Source organism: Bos indicus x Bos taurus, chromosome 8 (genome assembly GCF_003369695.1).
Source record: "Bos indicus x Bos taurus breed Angus x Brahman F1 hybrid chromosome 8, Bos_hybrid_MaternalHap_v2.0, whole genome shotgun sequence".
NCBI lineage: Eukaryota > Metazoa > Chordata > Mammalia > Artiodactyla > Bovidae > Bos > Bos indicus x Bos taurus.
The window spans coordinates 23,020,354-23,038,720 of NC_040083.1; the positions used below are offsets into that span (position 1 = coordinate 23,020,354).

The 18,367-nt window shown below is 41.4% G+C and overlaps 2 protein-coding genes across 2 annotated transcripts; one reads left to right on the forward strand and one right to left on the reverse strand.

The window, feature by feature from the left end:
* Positions 1-12,752: 12,752 nt before the first annotated feature.
* On the reverse strand, positions 12,753-15,146 carry LOC113897930 (interferon omega-1-like). Its single transcript, XM_027550841.1, has 2 exons — positions 15,042-15,146; positions 12,753-13,118 (listed from the first exon to the last, which is right to left on the reverse strand). The coding sequence occupies exons 1-2, from the start codon at positions 15,144-15,146 to the stop codon at positions 12,753-12,755; spliced, it is 471 nt and encodes a 156-aa protein (XP_027406642.1).
* Positions 15,147-17,492: 2,346 nt separating this feature from the next.
* On the forward strand, positions 17,493-18,367 carry LOC113897810 (interferon alpha-2-like). The gene has a single exon (XM_027550786.1). It carries the CDS (start codon positions 17,658-17,660, stop codon positions 18,213-18,215), a length of 558 nt encoding a protein of 185 aa, XP_027406587.1. The 5' UTR covers positions 17,493-17,657; the 3' UTR covers positions 18,216-18,367.

The window sequence follows — 18,367 nt, forward strand, 5'->3', positions numbered from 1 at the left end:
AGATAAAGAATAAACTGTGTGGATTTTCCTCATAATAGAAACTTATCTCTTTTCTTCCTGAAGAGCACCTTCTGGATCAGGTGAGTCTTCTGGTTTGCTCACATTCAAAGGTGATTCAGGGACATGGGTACCTTCTTTTTGTGGCTTTTTCCATCATCAATATGTGACTCCAAGTTGTCTGTGGTACTTGGATCTAGTAGACTCGGCAGTAAAGGATGAAGTCTGGTGGCTCACAGGGGATGTTTCCAAGCGCCAGGACTACACAGGGTGAGAGCACTTCCTCTCACGTTCCATGGCCTGATTTCCTCATGGGAATCTCATTGCAAGCAAGTTGGGAAACTATTGGGTGATGAATGGATGAAAAGATAAGTTCAGGGTGCTGACTTTGAAAAATGCACAACATGATAGTTGAAAGTTAAGTGTCTGGGGGCAAAATGAGGACTGCAGCCCAGGAGACAGCACATCAGATAGCTCTGAGAAGCTGTTCCAAAGACACACAGAGGATACATGTGATTTTGGTGAAGGGGCAATACATGTAATCATGTGCCTATTTTTTGTGGAAGTTTTCTGCCAGTGTCATGAAGGTTTCCTGGAGTCACAAGAAGCAGTCATCACCATGAAGGATTTCCATGCTTTTCTAATATGAGGAGATAGAAAAACAATTGAGTTCTTAAAATGGGCTCCTGAAAATCGCTAACCTTCTGAAGATTTGTTATTCAGTTTTCGCTGCACACAGCATGCCTCACTTCTGCTTTCCACCTTAGATCCCTTCCAGGGGTGTTAAAAATCAGCAGCTGCAAGAACACGTGATTGAATCTTTGTAGGTAGATGGCAAGCCAATGGCACGTGCTAGTTTGTACTGACAGGGCATGAGACCATGTTCACGTTTGCACTATTGTTCAAATGAATCTGATGGGGTCGAGGGGAATAATACTGTTTTGCTTCCACACACTTCCTTAAAATACAATCTGACCCAAATGCTTTTTCTCGAAGTTCAGCTTTGGGGAGAACGACAAGAATGCCAGTCATAGTTCACAGTATCATCCGCTTTTGAAAGAAATATTCAAGCTGATCCCAAAGTCATTGCCTACAGGAAAATATCCACAGTGTAGACACATTACGGGGCTTTCCTTACTACCTGAGGGAGACAAGAAAAAGAATCAGGCAGTTCCTTGCAACTACTTGAGGATGACTGAAGAAAACGTGATGAGTGAGTCTTCCATTTGGGTCCAGGCCCAAGAGCCTCATCCTGATCCTTCTAAATATTGGAAATGGAAAGTTGAAGACAGTCTCCTAAAAATGAGCTTCAAAAAATATCTCACATATGCTGTGTGCAGAGTACAAAAAACAAAACAAAACAAATTTTTGTGTCCACCAAGAGTTAAGAGATAAAATTAATTTGCAATTGATGAAACACTTTATAAAAATATTTGACACATTACTATGCTTAGCCTATTAATAACCACTACCCAGTCACCTAATTAGTCTTGCTGTTATCCTCCTGATGAGTAACATTTATGGTGCAGGAGAATAAATAATAGAGGATAAGATAGCAATTCAAGTAACCATTTGCTGTTCACCCTTTTATGTTAAAGTAGCAAGACACATGTATATACTTATTTAATATATATTGTACAAGTGTGTGTATTTATATATGTGTATGTATTTTTGTTCAGTCCCTTAGTTATATCCGACTGTCTGTGACCCCATGAACTGTAGCATGCCAGGCTTCCCTGTCCTTCACTATCTCCCAAGTTTGCTCAAACTCATGTCCATTGAGTCAGTGATGCCAAGCAACCAACTCATCCTCTGTCACCCCCTTCTCCTCCTGCCCTCAATCTTCCACAGCATCAGGGTCATTTTCAAAGGGTCGGTTTCTTAGCAGGTGGCCAAAGCATTAGAGCTGCAGCTTCAGCACCCGTGCTTTCAATGCATATTCAGGGTTGATCTCTTTTAGGATTGACTGGTTTGATGTCCTTGCAGTCCAAGAGACTCTCAAGAATCTTCTTCAGTACCACAGTTCAAAAATATGAATTCTTCGGCACTCAGCTTTCTTTTTGGTCCAAATGACATCCATACATGACTACTGGAAAAACCATAACTTTGACTACGTGGACGTTTGTTGGCAACATGGTATCTCTGCTTTTTAACACACTGTCTATATTTCTCATAAAATTTCTTCCAAGGAGAAAGAGTCTTTTAATTTTGTGGCTGCATTCACCGTCCGTAGTAATTTTGGACCCCAAGAAAATAAAATCTGATAGTGTTGCCACTTTTTCCCCATCTATTTGCCATGAAGTGAAGGGACTGTATGCCATGATCCTCATTTTTTGAATGTGGATACAACTATATATGTATAGGTATTTTTTGGGGGGGTCTGATTTAGCTGTACCTCAAACTGGTTCTCTAGAAACGTGGTTAATTTAGGTCAGGGAAACCATAGATGTTATAGAGATTCTGTTTTACATGATAGCTGAAGATTTTCAAAATTTGAATTTTTGAAATTGCTATTATGGTGGAAAATTTATGTACTGCGATTGGCATATTCATTCCAAAAAATCCTCTCTGTTTTGTTTTCCATGCGTGCAATCTGAATTGTGATACACAGAATGAAATATTCTAAATACAAAAGAAATGTTTCAACAATTAGAACATTTAAATAGAATTTGTGACTACAACAGTTCCATGTGAAATCTTGATGCTTTTCTAAGTTAAAATTAATGAAACTCTATGTGAACTTACAATTTAACAGATGAGATGGCACTAGTGGTAAAGAATCTGCCTGCCACTGCAGGAGACAGGCGATGTGGGTTCCATCCCTAGGGTGGGAAGATCCCTCTATAAGGAAATGACAACCCACTCCAGTATTCTTGTCAGAGGACCCTGGCAGGCTACTGTTCACCGGGACACAAAGAGTCAGAAGAGACTGATGGACCAAACAACAACAACCATGCAGGAAAGTATAAAACTAGAGAAACACAAAGGAAAGTTTGTGTGTGATTTTCGATGTTATCATGGTTCACATAAGAAAACAATATACCTCCTGGAGTTCGCAAGTTATCACTAGAAGTCCCAATGCTGGAATGTTTCTACATTTAGTTAAAATATAATAATGAAAATGATTCAGTGTCTTATATGTGTTCAGTTCAGTTCAGTCGCTCACTCGTGTCCGACTACAGTTCACTCGCTCAGTCGTCTCTGACTCTATACAAACCCATGAACTGCCGCACACCAGGCCTCGCTGTCCATCACCAAATCCGGCGGAGTTCACTAAAATCACCTCCATCAAGTCAGTGATGCCATCCAGCCGTCTCATCCTATGTTGTCCCCTTCTCCTCCTGCCCCCAATCCATCCTGCCTCAAGGTCTTTTCCAATGAGTCAACACTTCGAATGAGGTGGCCAAAGTACTGGAGTTTCAGCGTTAGCATCATTCCCTCCAAAGGACTCCCAGGGCTGATCTCCTTCAGAATGGACTGGTTGGATCTCCCTGCAGTCCAGGGGACTCTCGGGAGTCTTCTCCAACACCACAGTTCAAAAGCATCAATTCTTTGGCGCTCAGCTTCCTTCACAATCCTACTCTCACATCCATAATGACCAATGGAAAAACCATAGCCTTGACTAGACGGACCTTTGTTGACAAAGTAATGTGTCTGCTTTGGAATATGCTATCTAGGCTGGTCATAACTTTTCTTCCAAGGAGTAAGCGTCTTTTAATTTCATGGTTGCAATCACCATCTGCAGTGATTTTGGAGCCCCCAAAATTTAAGTCTGACACTGTTTCCACTGTTTCCCCATCTGTTTGCCATGAAGTGATGGGACCAGATGCCATGATCTTCATTTTCTGAATGTTGAGCTCAAAGCCAACTTTTTCACTCTCCTCTTTTACTTTCATCAAGAGGGTTTTTAGCTCCTCCTCACTTTCTGTCATAAGGGTGGTGTCATCTGCATATCTGAGGTTACTGATATTTCTCCTGGCAATCTTGATTCCAGCTTGTGCTTTTTCCAGCCCAGCGTTTCTCATATGTGTAATACAATTCAAAAAATTTATAATCCTCCTTGGAAACCATGTTAGATCTGAAATACTATCAAGACCATGAGAAAAGTACCTTACCTTATTTTTTAAATTGTACATATTTGTAGCTCATCAAAAACAAATATATGAGTCAAGTATGTTTCATCAAGAAAAATAATAAAACAATAGAAAAATATGTAATTCACTTTATGAATGTGAAAAAATGGATAGGTTTAATGTATGAAATTCATACTTTGGAAAAAATGATATGGTCATAAAGTGTCCATGGCTAAGGATATAAAAATAGAGGGAAAATGGCTAATGCATGTAATAATGAAAATCCATTTTTTCCCATTATTGAAAAAGAAGATGAATACGTGCGTCTAGGAACATACATTTCACATTACTAGAATCACTAGTGTGAATGCGAATTGTTTTTCTTTACTTCTGTATTTGCTACTTTATGTTTAAATTGGCAGGACAGCTCACTGTTCTTTGATTTCTAATTTCCTGCCTTCTTCCCAGCTGGAGTTCAGAGGAAACCAATATAGCCAATCTCTAAACTCAATATGCCAGGAAATTTGGAAAACTCAGCAGTGGCCACGGGACTGGAAAAGCTCAGTTTTCATTCCAGTCCCTAAGAAAGGCAATGCCAAAAATGCTCAAACTACCGCACAATTGCATTCATCTTACACACTAGCAAAGGAATGCTCAAAATTCTCGAAGCCAGGCGTCAACAATACATGAACTGTGAACTTCCAGATGTTCGAGCTGGTTTTAGAAAAGACAGAGGAACCAGAGAATAAATTGCCAACATCCGCTGGATCATCGAAAAAGCAAGAGAGTTCCAGAAAAACATCTATTTCTGCTTTATTGACTATGCCAAAGCCTTTGACTATGTGGACCACAATAAACTGTGGAAACTTCTGAAAGAGATGGGAATCCCAGACCACCTGACTGCCTCTTGAGAAATCTGTATGGAGGTCAGGAAGCAACAGTTAGAACTGGACATGGAACAACAGACAGGTTCCAAATAGGAAAAGGAGTACGGGAAGGCTGTATATTTTCACCCTGCTTATTTAACTTATATATAGAGTACATTATGAGAAACACTGGGCCAGATGAAGCACAAGCTGGAATCAAGATTGCCAGGAGAAATATCAATAACCACAGATATGCAGATAACACCACCCTTAAGGCAGAAAGTGAAGAACAAAAGAATCTCTTGAGAACATGAAAAAGGAAAGAGTCGGCTTAAACCTCAACTTTCAGAAAACTAAGATCATGGCATCCAGTCTCATCACTTCATGGCACATAGTGGAGAAACAGTGGAAACTATGGCAGACTTTATTTTCTGGGGCTCCAGAACCACTGCAGATGGTGCCTGCAGACATGGAATAAAAAGCTTACTCCTTGAAAGAAAAGTTATGACCAACCTAGACAGCATATTAAAAAGTAGAGACATACTTTGCCAACAATGGTCCATCTAGTCAAAGCTATGGTTTTTCCAGTAGTCATGTATGAATGTGAGAGTTGGACTATAAAGAAAGCTGAGCGCTGAAGAACTGATGTGCTTGAACTGTGGTGTTGGAGAAGATTCTTGAGAGTCCCTTGGACTGCAAGGAGATGAAACCAATCCATCCTAAAGGAAATCAGTTGAATGTTCATTGGAAGGACTGACATTGAAGCTGAAATGCGAATACTTTGGCCACTTGATTCGAAGAGTTGACTAATTTGAAAAGACCTTGATGCTGGGAAAGATTTATGGAGGGAGGAGAAGGGGACGACAGAAGATGAGATGGTTGGATGGCATCACCAACTCAATGGACATGAGTTTGCGTAAACTCCGGGAGTTGGTGATGGACAGGGAAGCCTGGCATGCTGCAGTCCATGGGATCGCAAAGAGCAGGATAAGACTGAGCTGAGCCACTGAACTGAACTGAACTGAAGCCAGTATTTGACTACAGCCCATAGATGGAAGTGTAACTCCAGTTCCTGTTTGTTCATGAATGCATCACTCACTAGTGAACCAAGACTACAAGGCTGAGGACCTAGAACACAGAGATGGAGGTTGCCTCAGCTCTTCATTCTCTCAGTACTGTAGCTTGCTCCTTGCTCTAGTCCAACCCTGGATAACGGATCCCTGAAGAAAGGCCATCAAAGACTTCCAGGGACAGATGGAGAGCCTGGTGTGATGAAGTAACCCCTGCCGCTTAAACTCTCCTCTCAGACCTCACCTGGGTCACCTGCTTTCTTGGTTAAGGCTTGCGGGGTAGTTTTATGAGAGAGTCTGTGTGGCACTGAACATAGATTTCCCCGTGGTTTCCTTAGTTGTACATGTACCTGGATGCAGTCTCTATAGACGTGTTGAAGAACAGGTCAGGAGACCTGATGTCTAATGATGGCAAGAGCATCATCATCATTCAAAAAGATTTTGACTCGCAGGATGAGAACTGCCTTCAGAGCAAGTTTACAAGCTAGATAGGAAGATGAAACTCATTGCTATATTCTCATATGCTTCACCTTAAAGTGAGAATTGTTTCATTCAAATTGATTAGGGCCTTAGTAACCACAGGACTCCAGAAATTGCCAATCATCATATTTGGAATACATGGCACTCATTTTGCAAACTGCATCCACTTTCCATCATTCTAACAGCATTCAAACTTAATGTGTTTTCATTTTCTTAAGTAAACAATGTGTTTTCCTTTAACTTTTAGACATTCCCCTGGGTTTACACTTGACCATAGCTTCACATGCATCTCTAGTCCTATCAAGTCTCTTGTGAGCATTTGCTGTGTTGATGAAAAGCAACAGTGCTAGTAAGAACTACAAGTGAGTAGTCACATGAGTGGAAGGTACTTTAAAGAGTTTGTTATTATTTTGGCTGTGCCACGTGGTTTAAGAGGCATTAGTTTCCTGACTGGGGATCGAACCCAGGCCCACAGCAGTGAAAACTTTGAGTCCTAACCACTGACGGCCAAGGAAGTCTCAAATTACTTTAAATTTTGCAGTATTCGTTCTTTAGTTTTTCATTCAAGGATTCAGAGAAAGTCTAAATTGCTTTAACATTACATATTTACTAAAATAAATGACTGTTGGAGAACTGAATGGAGTATGACAAGAGTCAAAACCCATGTAAAAGTCATGTTAAAAGTAAAGCATAAATCCAACACATTTGAGACACAAAATGATAAAGGTTAAAATAATAAAAAATTCATAGAATCTGCTTATACATTAAAGATGCTATCGATTGATTTAATACACAAACTCCATTATTACTTGGAAGAGGAAGAAAAACCTAAAATCAAATAATCAGATCAGATCAGATCAGTCGCTCAGTCGTGTCCGACTCTTTGCGACCCCATGAATCGCAGCACGCCAGGCCTCCCTGTCCATCACCAACTCCCGGAGTTCACTCAGACTCACGTCCATCAAGTCAGTGATGCCATCCAGCCATCTCATCCTCTGTCTTCCTCTTCTCCTCATGCCCCCAAGCCCTCCCAGCATCAGAGCCTTTTCCAATGAGTCAACTCTTCACATGAGGTGGCCAAAGTACTGGAGTTTCAGCTTTAGCATCATTCCTTCCAAAGAAATCCCAGGGCTCATCTCCTTCAGAATGGACTGGTTGGATCTCCCTGCAGTCCAAGGGACTCTCAAGAGTCTTCTCCAACACTACAGTTCAAAAGCATCAATTCTTCGGTGCTCAGCCTTCTTCACAGTCCAACTCTCACATCCATACATGACCACAGGAAAAACCATAGCCTTGACTAGACAAACCTTTGTTGGCATAGTAATGTCTCTGCTTTGGAATTTGCTATCTAGGTGGTCATATCTTTCCTTCCAAGGAGTAAGCGTCTTTTAATTTCATGGCTGCAGTCACCATCTGTAGTGATCTTGGAGCCCAGAAAAATAAAGTCTGACACTATTTCCACTGTTTCCCCATCTATTTCCCATGAAGTGATGGGACCAGATGCCATGATCTTCCTTTTCTGAATGTTGAGCTTTAAGGCAACTTCTTCAGTCTCCACTTTCAGTTTCATAAAGAGGCTTTTTAGTTCCTCTTCACTTTCTGCCATAAGGGTGATGTTGGCTGCATATCTGAGGTTATTGTTATTTCTCCCGGCAATCTTTATTCCAGCTTTTGTTTCTTCCAGTCCAGCATTTCTCATGAATGTACTCTGCATATAAGTTAAATAAAGAGGGTGACAATATACACCCTTGACATACTCCTTTTCCTATTTGGAACCAGTCTGTTGTTCCATGTCCAGTTCTAACTGTTGCTTCCTGACCTGCATACAAATTTCTCAAGAGGCAGATCAGGTGGTCTGGGATTCCCATCTTTTTCAGAATTTTCCAAGTTTATTGTTATCCACACAGTCAAAGGCTTTGGCATAGTCAATAAAGCAGAAATAGATGTTTTTCTGGAACTCTCTTGCTTTTTCCATGATCCAGCAGATGTTGGCAATTTGGTCTCTGGTTCCTCTGCCTTTTCTAAAACCAGCTTGAACATCAGAAAGTTCACGGTTCACATATTGCTAAAGCCTGGCTTGGAGAATTTTGAGCATTACTTTACTAGCATGTGAGATGAATGCAATTGTGCGGTAGTTTGAGCATTCTTTGGCATTGCCTTTGTTTGGGATTGGAATGAAAACTGAGCTTTTCCAGTCCTGTGGCCACGGCTGAGTTTTCCAAATTTGCTGGCATATCGAGTGCAGCACTTTCACAGCATCATCTTTCAGGATTTGGAATAGCTCAACTGGAATTCCATCACCTCCCCTAGCTTTGTTCGTAGTGATGCTTTCTAAGGCCTACATGACTTCACATTCCAGGATGTCTGGCTCTAGGTCAGTGATCACACCATCGTGATTATCTGGGTCGTGAAGATCTTTTTTGTACAGTTCTTCTGTGTATTCTTGCCATCTCTTCTTAATATCTTCTGCTTCTATTAGGTCCATACCATTTCTGTCCTTTATTGAGCTCATCTTTGCATGAAATGTTCCTTTGGTATCTCTGATTTTCTTGAAGAGATCCCTAGTCTTTCCCATTCTGTTGTTTTCCTCTATTTCTTTGCATTGATCACTGAAGAAGGCTTTCTAATCTCCTCTTGCTGTTCTTTGGAACTCTGCACACAGATGTTTATATCTTTCCTTTTCTCCTTTGCTTTTCGCTTCTCTTCTTTTCACAGCTATTTGTAAGGCCTCCCCAGACAGGCTTTTTGCTTTTTTGCATTTCTTTTCTATGGGAATGGTCTTGATCCCTGTCTCCTGTACAATGTCACGAACCTCATTCCATAGTTCATCAGGCACTCTATCTATCAGATCTAGGCTCTTAAATCTATTTCTCACTTCCACTATATAATCAAAAGGGATTTGATTTAGGTCATACCTGAATGGTCTAGTGGTTTTCCCTACTTTCTTCAATTTATGTCTGAATTTGGCAATAATACTAAATACTTAATACCAAAACAGGGGCAACACAGAAGGCGGCCAATACACAGCCCGAAAATACAATGTAGGAAATAATTAGAGGTGGCAATGTTAACATCAATGAGATCTTTGTCATTCATATCAATATTCATACACTTGAGAATTCCAGAAACAATCACGTGAGAAAAAATTATTCTTCGTGAGAAAGAAGTTCAATATACATAGGGAACACATTGAATCTATAATTAAATTTTAACAATGCTTGAGCTAAATTTCAAATAGTATAAAACAATGAGTAAAAAATATAACATTATATAGCAATGTGAACAGAAACACTGGAGCACTGAAGTTTTACCTCAATGCTGTGCTTGGGAGCCTAGTTGCTTCAGTCGTGTCTGACTCTCTGTGACTCTGTGGACCATAGGGTGCCAGGCTCTTCTGTCCATGGGATTCTCCAGGCAAGAATACTGGAGTGGGTTGCCATGCCCTCCTCCAGGGGATCTTCCTGACCCAGGCATCAAACTGGTGTCTCCTCTTGTCTCCTGAATTGGCAGGCAGGTTCTCTACCATTAGCTCCACCTGGGAAGCCCAGTAGAATGCTGCTGCTGCTGCTAAGTCGCTTCAGTCGCGTCCAACTCTGTGCGACCCCATAGACGGCAGCCCACCAGGCTCCCCTGTCCCTGGGATTCTCTAGGCAAGAACACTGGAGTGGGTTGCCATTTCCTTCTCCAATGCATGAAAGGGAAAAGGGAAAGTGACATGACTCTTACTGACCCCATGGACTGCAGCCTACTAGACTCCTCTGTCCATGGGATTTTCTAGGCAAGAGTACTGGAGTGGGGTGCCAGTACCTTCTCCACAGTACAATGCTACTAGTCTGTAAAACACCATATATAAAGTAGTAAAGAGAAGACTGGAAACTATCATTTAGAGGAGGAAATTAGCAATTAACACTCTTGAGCCCTTAACCTACAATAGGAAATATAACTTGTTTTGAATATCTATAAACCATCCATGAAAATTATCATACATTAGACTTCACAGAAAATATCCATAATTCCTCCAGGGGAAGAATATTTTTTTAAGTTGTGTGCCCAGATCACAATGCCCGCAATTAATTTTAATATTATTTTAAAGCATCATTTAAAGATGTAACATCATCCTGATAAATTATGTCAGGTCAAAATTAAACCATAGAATTAGAAATTTTGTAAGTAATGGAAATTAAATCACTACGTGTCAAATTTTCAGAAGCAAAGATACACACTGAGATGAATTCATATCCTGGAGACATGAATAGAAAATAGATTGGCCTCATTCATTAAAGTCAACAAGAATATTCATATAACATTAATAGAAATAGTATAAGAAAGTATCTGTCAAATGCGCACTTCTGAGTGACCATGATTTGACTGTCATTCTGTGGAGTAAAGCTTGCTCTTCTCAAGAGAGTGGTAGTCTAGCTCATAACTCACATAATCATCATCCAAGTGCTTCTCCTCAGAACAATCACCAGGCATGCAGCAGGCGTGCCTGTCACACAACATGTTAAAAAGACTACAACGGAGAATATTTTTAAATGTGTACTCCAAAGTTAAGATTTCATAAATTTCCTCATCTTGCTGTTTCACGAAGGATCTTCTTATGTGAAACTGTCCTTTTTTCCAACTTCAAGTATATGATACGTAAAAGCATGACAATGACTAGGCACTGAGGTGCCCCTGCTCAGATCCACACTGCAGCTCTGTAGTCTTGCCCAGCGCTGTATTTGCACCACCAACAGAAGTTGTTACTGTGGTGGAAAAGACAGATAAGATCTTGATATAGGAATTATTTTTCCTCATGAATCCCTGTAGAGTGTCCTGGGGATCTGCAGGGGCCCACAGACCACACTTTGAGAACTGCTGGTTTCATGAATTTCCCTGCATCTGCTTTGGTCCGAGTGGCTCTGTAGCTTTAAATTCGCAAGTAATTTCCTTGGTTCTTAAGATAAAATCTAACACCATTCAAAAGTCTATCTCTGGGCCCTTTTCCATATATCCAGGGTCATGCCATGATAGCCCCTACATGCATGTGTACAGTCTACCGACTTCGGTCTTGTTCACGTCTCTAAAAGTACCAGAACCATTCTTGTGCAGGGACACTCTATATGCTATGCTTTGTTTTGTATTATTAGTTTTTTTTTTTTTTTATTCTGGGAAATTTTGCTCTTCATGAGTTACTTAACAAATTCATACTCATTCTTCAAGTCTCATACTTCGGATTACTTCCCTGGGGAGACTGCTGCTGCTGCTGCTGCTGCTAAGTCATTTAAAGGTGGTCTAAATGAGCTTCCCAGGATACTCACTGCCATCAACATCTGATACTTCTGTGTAGCCCAGGGCCCAAATGTAAATACCTAATTATCTTATAACTACTTCTTTCATGGCAATGTCCTTGCTCCAGTGTGACCTCTGTAAGGTCAGGGCCTCTGAGTCTCATACTGAAGACTCTCCACAAGGCCAGCAAATAAAGGAACACACTGCACAACATCTTTCTATATGTAGTTTTACAGCATTAGGCCTCTGGGAAAAGATTCAAAAGGAAGAGGAAGAAACATGTCTTCAAATACATTTCATGAGTAAATAAAAGTTACGTTTGTATTAAAGAAAATTCTATATTCTTATGGAATAAATTGGAGAAGGAAATGGCAACCCACTCCAGTATTCTTGCCTCAAGAATCCTGTGGACAGAGGAGCCTGGGGGACTGCTGTCCATAGGATCGCATAGAGTCGGACACGACTGAAGTGACTTAGCATGAATAGCACGCGTGCATGTAATAAACATAACATAAATGCAAGTACCATAAAAGTAAATAAATTAATATAAATAAATGAGTTCAGTTAGTTCAGTTCAGTCACTCAGTCGTGACCGACTCTTTGCAATCCCATGAATCGCAGCATGCCAGGCCTCCCTGTCCATCACCAACTCCCGAAGTTCACTCAGACTCACGTCCATCGAGTCAGTGATGCCATCCAGCCATCTCATCCTCTGTCGGTCCCCTTCTCCAATAAATGAGGTACATTCATAGAAAAACATGTTATTCCATAACATTCAGCCACAGGGCATCAGATATATTTCCTCTAATTCTAAAAGCAGATGGATATTGATATTCTCAATATTAATGCCAATATCAAATGTCACTCAAACTATTTCATAGCTAAGGCAGAAATCAGAGTTTTGGAAATGACTGAAAATGAAAGTCTGAGCTAGGACACGAGTCACTGAGAATCAGGTTCCTTCTTACTTCCTGAGTTTTCTTAGGAACCAGTTAACACAGAAAGCGCCTCATGATTTCCACTCTGACAGTTTCCCAGCCCCAGTCACTGTGTTCGTTCTCTTTCAGGTAGACATGGATGCCCTGGAAGTACCTCTTCACGGCCAGTGTGGGGCCCGTCCTTCCCAGGGCAGAGTCTTCCTCTTCCATCACCTGCCCCAGGCAGGCGTCAAGGTCGTCCAGCTGATGATGGAGTCCAGTGTGGAGATGCTCCAGGAGGGTTGTGTCCCAGGCAGCAGAGGAGCACTCTGTGTGGAAGAGGTTGAAGCTCTGCTGGAACATCTCGTGGAGCACAGAGAAGGCCTGGGCCTCTGGAGCTGGCTGCCACTCACCTGCTCCAGAGGGAATCTGAAGTCTTTCCTGTAGCCCAGACAGGAAAGAGAGAGATTGTGTTTATTTGATGCAAATGTGAAGGTCTCCTGCTTTTCCAAGTCAAGGCTCTGAGGCAGTTCATGGATTCAGAGGAAGAGATGGGGTTGGAGACAAGCATCATCAGTATCATCATTGAGGAGATAAAGAACCATTGGTCAATTCCTCAAGGAAGCATTCCAATTGAGATGAGCGGTTGTGAGCTTTGTTTCATCTTCATTTCATGTAAGGATCTTCTGTTGTGTGCCTCTTAAATATTAAGTCCAAAATGTTCATATTCTGAGTTTACCCAGATACATGTACTACCTCATTTTGGGCTTGCCTTTCACTTCAACAGCCTGGAAATCAGTCATGAGTTTCTGCTCTTCTGTATCCTTACATTGAAGTAAAATGTATTCATTAAAAACGTAGATGTTCTAATTCCATGGAATGCTTATTATGTCAGTAACTTGGAACTAATGATATATTAAGAGGTATTGGATCTTTCTTCCTGATGCTAAGATCAACTTTTAAGGAAACTTTGTTAGACTTCTTTTTCAAACTTCTTTTGCTGCTTCTGCATATTCCTCTTGAAAGACTTGATCAGATGTGAAAAATATCTGAGCTTTATATGCATGGATCTCACCTTATTCTCCTCAGCAGAACTTTTAATTTGTCAATTTTGGTTGTATTTACTCTCCATAATTGAGGAAATTACTAAACATTTATTATGTGCCAATCCAAATGCTGAGCTTGTTACAGAGTCCAAGTTGCTCTGCTTGCAGCAGGGCAAATCAATGAATCCAAGACGAGGTGTTGGGAGCAGGAAAGGACTTTATTCGGGAACTGGCTGACTGAGAAGAGGAAAGGCTAGTGCCTCAAAATAACCGTCTTGTGGGGGTCCTGGGTGTCAGACTCTTTTATGAATCAGACATGGGAGGAGGTGAGGAAACAAAGTAAAGGACGTTTAATTCCTGAAAATATCTCCCAGAACAGCCAGCAAGCCTCAGGTAGGCGGATGTGTTAGTTGTACTTCCTGATAGTCATTTCATGGGTGGTGTGAAATGGAATATCTCATGTCATGTCAACAAACAAAGATGTCATATCGATCTGTGATTCTGGCCTTCCCAAATGTGAATTTCTGGGACAAAAACAATTGAAGTCACAGAAGCAGATCCAGTGTAAATTCAAAATTAACCCTTCCTGGTTACAAACTAAGCCTATAACCAAGATGATGAATCCTCCAAAGTCACTCTCATGAAAGTAAAGTGTAACCACCACTCCTGTCCAAGTGTTCAAGTGGTTAGAATGTCCCTTTTTTATCCCAGGCCATTGTCCTTGCCATGTCCAAGCAACCCACTTTTTTATTAGCTCCTTTTATACGGTTTTCCTATTGCTACCTCTTCTTTGACATTTGTAATTCAGTTTGTAAAAGCTGTGCTAATGCTCCTACAATCTTTTCGATTTCCACTTTGAGGTTTATGGCAAAAACAGGAACAGAAAATGTAAATGAATAGAACAGTTAATGTATTTCCTCAGCGATTTTTCAAGAGATAAAAACTTTCCACTCATTGAACATTCCTAGAAAGTAAAAGTAAGCAGTGAATGAAGACGTAACCCACAAAGGTAAAGTAAATGATGTAATGAATAAACTGTAGTGACTTCTCTGTCCAAATGACAAATGTCACTTAACTACACAAACAGGGATGAAGAGCTCTACAGTGTGACAGATTTCAGAATAGCTTATGTGAAATAGTTTAGCTGCAGACAGAGCCAGGGGAGGGTAGCAGGCTCTTAGGCACAGTGTTACCTAAAAGGATAGTGGACGGCTTTGCTAACTCCCAGTGTCTACTTATTTATCTTTATTTGTCTGTTTACATTTCTCACTCTTCGTGGATGTTAATGGATTCTGAGGATGTAAACCTATTAACTTACCCTGAAAAGAGACAGGGGTACAGACTGGACGGTCATTTTATTCATGTGTGAGGGGTCAGCTATGAGCTGGAAGCTACTAGATGTAGTGTTTGGACAGCACATCATGTTCACGCAAGAGATGAGATTAGATGTTATAATGTTGACCAGTAAGCTGAGCATTAAGGGAAGGGAAGCAGGTCATCTCAGGGAAATTCTATCCCGTTTCCATAGTTGGATGTGTGAATTTTCTGCCTCGTGGGAACAGTTAACAGATACCGAAATCTTATGTGTCCAAGCATTGTCAGAAGTACGTTATGTCCTACAATCTTCAGAAAAATCCAGAGAAACTTATATGATCATCAGTTCCATATAAGAGGAGACAACCGTAGTGCCGAAGGTCACACAGGCAGTGCAGGCTGCAGCTGTGACATCAACCCAGGAGTCTTGCCCCCATGTCCACTGTCTCATGCACCGGACCGAGCTGTCTGCTCTGACAATGTGCTTCCTATTTTAGAGGAAGACTTAGTAAGGTCTTCCTTTCCAGTTCCTATTCATCATTGTCACAAAAGTGCCATTCGCTCATTCCAGGGACATGACAGTCAGTAGATGACAGCTGAGTACACAGTTCCCTTTGCACCTGATAAGTTCCAATCCTATATTTCAAGTGGTGTTTTGTTGAGATCTACAGAGGAGCCTGGCCAATTATGGCAACTACACAACAACTCTGAGAGTCTCTGTTTCTACCTGAGATAATATTTTGAGAAATTATCCAGAAAGTTAAAAAATCCATTTAGATTTACTCTTACTATCTTTGTTTTCAGAAGATTATCATTTTCTGAAACAGTCTTCAAATTCTGCTACTGCTGCTGCTACTACTGCACGCTTCAGTCGTGTCCGACTCTGTGCGACCCCATAGACGGCAGCCCACCAGGCTCCCCCGTCCCTGGGATTCTCAGGCAAGAACACTGGAGTGGGTTGCCATTTCCTTGTCCAATGCATGAAAGTGAAAAGTGAAAGTGAAGTCGCTCAGTCGTGTCCGACTCTTAGAGACGCCATGGACTTCAGCCTACCAGGCTCCTCCATCCATGGGATTTTCCAGGCAAGAATACTGGAGTGGGGTGCCATTGCCGTCAAATACTAGGTCTACTCAAACTTTGGTGTGTATAGTTCTCTTAGAACTAGTCCTGGGACAGAGCTGAAGCTCTGATACTTGGGCCGCCTGATGGGAAGAGCCCACTCTCTGGAAAAGACCCTGATGCTGGGAAAGATTGAGGGCAGGACAAGAAGGGGACAACAGAGGATGAGATGATTCGATTGCATTGGATTGACTCAATGAACATGAATTTTAGCAAACTCTGAGAGATAGATGACAGGTTGGACATGCCTTAGTGACCAACAACATTGGGACAGAGACCCCTCTGTGCACTTTCTCTGGGACAGACACCTTCCTGGATTCCCCACATGTGCCATTACTGCCTTTAGGGAGCTTACAATCTATCAGGGCGGTCAAATGTTACATAATTAGATGCATTACTTAATTACAACTGTGCACGATGTAGCTAAAGGAGAATGCTTAAGGTTAATGAGGAATCAAGTGGAGGCTGAAGAGTAGAGTGCTCAAGTACCACTTATGCAGTTAATCCTGTTAGCAAGTTAAGTACTCTCTCTGAGTTTTCAGTTTCCTTATTTGCAAACATGTCAATAATTAGAGTAATTATCTCATAAGGAAGGTGTGAAGACGACTGTCATGTTTATTAAAAACACTTTGCTGAGAGGTTGCATGTAAAAATTTCTGTCATTAATATAATTACAAATTATCTGTACCTTATAGAATTGGTAAAGACATGCCATTACAAGGATTGAATGTAATTGCAACCTCAGTATCCCTGAGTGTATGGTAGATTATCACTTCCCAGGGAAATATTTAAGGAGATGAGATTATCTGTATTATCTCACAAAGACTGAAGCAAAGTATCCTGTGAAATATCATAGTGGTAGAGGTGAAAGAGAAATAAACCCAGGCAAACATGAATGTTTTAGGACAACCAGCACCTTAAAAAGTGCCTTGTGAATTATAGTTGCAAAATAACTCATTTTAAACAAATGATATCAATGATATTGTTCCCTATAATGTCTCCAGGGAGCTTAAGGCCTACTCAGGTGATATTGTAAAGGTACAATCACAACTGAAATTTTTTAAAGAAGGGAGAAAAGGGTAAATGAGGAAAACATGAGAAAAATCAATAGCTTCTCTCATAAGCTCTTTCTGTACTGAGCATTTCTTGGTGACCTGGAAAAGCCATGTTTTGTATGAATATTTCGTCTTTCTCTGACATTGACGAGACTCTTCTCCCAGGAACAACTAAGAAGGTGTGAGAAGCATAATATACGGCTGTGTAGCTATCAACCACAGTGGCACGCATGATTTGATGTCCCCCACGTACGCACTCATGGCAAAAATTATCGCTTGTATTGATTTCATTACAAAGAGTAGAAAAAGAAAGGAAAGGGCAAACTGGAAAAACCCAGAAAATGAAAGTTTCTCTACTCACTCTTTAAGAGCCACCCATCACCCCAAGCCCTCAGAACTTGCCTACACCTCCCCTGCATGCAGTCCTGAGAGCCCCCAGCGTCCCAATGGCCCTCCCCGTCACTGTGCTGCTGGCCCTGGTGATGCTCTGCTGCAGCCCCACATGCTCCCTGGGCTGTGAGCTGCCTTCGAGCCACGGCAATCTGGAAAGTTTCACACGTTGGAGTCAGATGGAGAGAGTGCCCATTGTGTCCTGTCTGAGGGACAGGACTGACTTCAGATTTCCTCAGACCCTGGTGCATGGGACCAGGATTGAGAAGACAGAAGCCACAGCTGTTGTGCACGAGTTGCTCCAGCAGACCTTCCAGCTCTTCAGCACCACGGGCTCTTCTGCAGGTCGGGACAAGAGCCTCCTGGACAGATTCCTCGTGGGACTTGATCAGCAGTTGGAGGACCTGGACACGTGTCTGAGGGAGGGAAGGACACTGGAACAGTCACCTCTAGGGAGTGAGAACTCCAGATTGGCTGTGAAGAGTTACTTCCAGCGAATCAGTGTGTATCTCAAAGAGAAAGAATACAGCCACTGTGCCTGGGAGGTTGTCAGCGTGGAAATCAGAAGGTGCTTGGTCTTTGCCAATGAGCTCATTGGAAAACTCAGGAAATAAAGAAGGTGTTGAATGTGAAAACGGTTCATCTGGTCAACTAAATGGCTATTTTCTAAGACTCAAAGTGCAACCTTTAACTCTAGTTTTGTGTCAGATGACATATAAGTAATAGCTAATATATGGGATTATTTAAATGTATGTTAAATGTTTTG

Bases quoted from the DNA above. Each gene is read 5' to 3' on its own strand.
- LOC113897930 (XM_027550841.1), bottom strand. From the start codon at position 15,146: ATGATGTGCTGTCCAAACACTACATCTAGTAGCTTCCAGCTCATAGCT. The intron at 13,119-15,041 runs GTAAGTTAATAG...TCTGGGCTACAG, and splicing joins TACCCCTGTCTCTTTTCAGG to GAAAGACTTCAGATTCCCTC.
- LOC113897810 (XM_027550786.1), top strand. From the start codon at position 17,658: ATGGCCCTCCCCGTCACTGTGCTGCTGGCCCTGGTGATGCTCTGCTGC.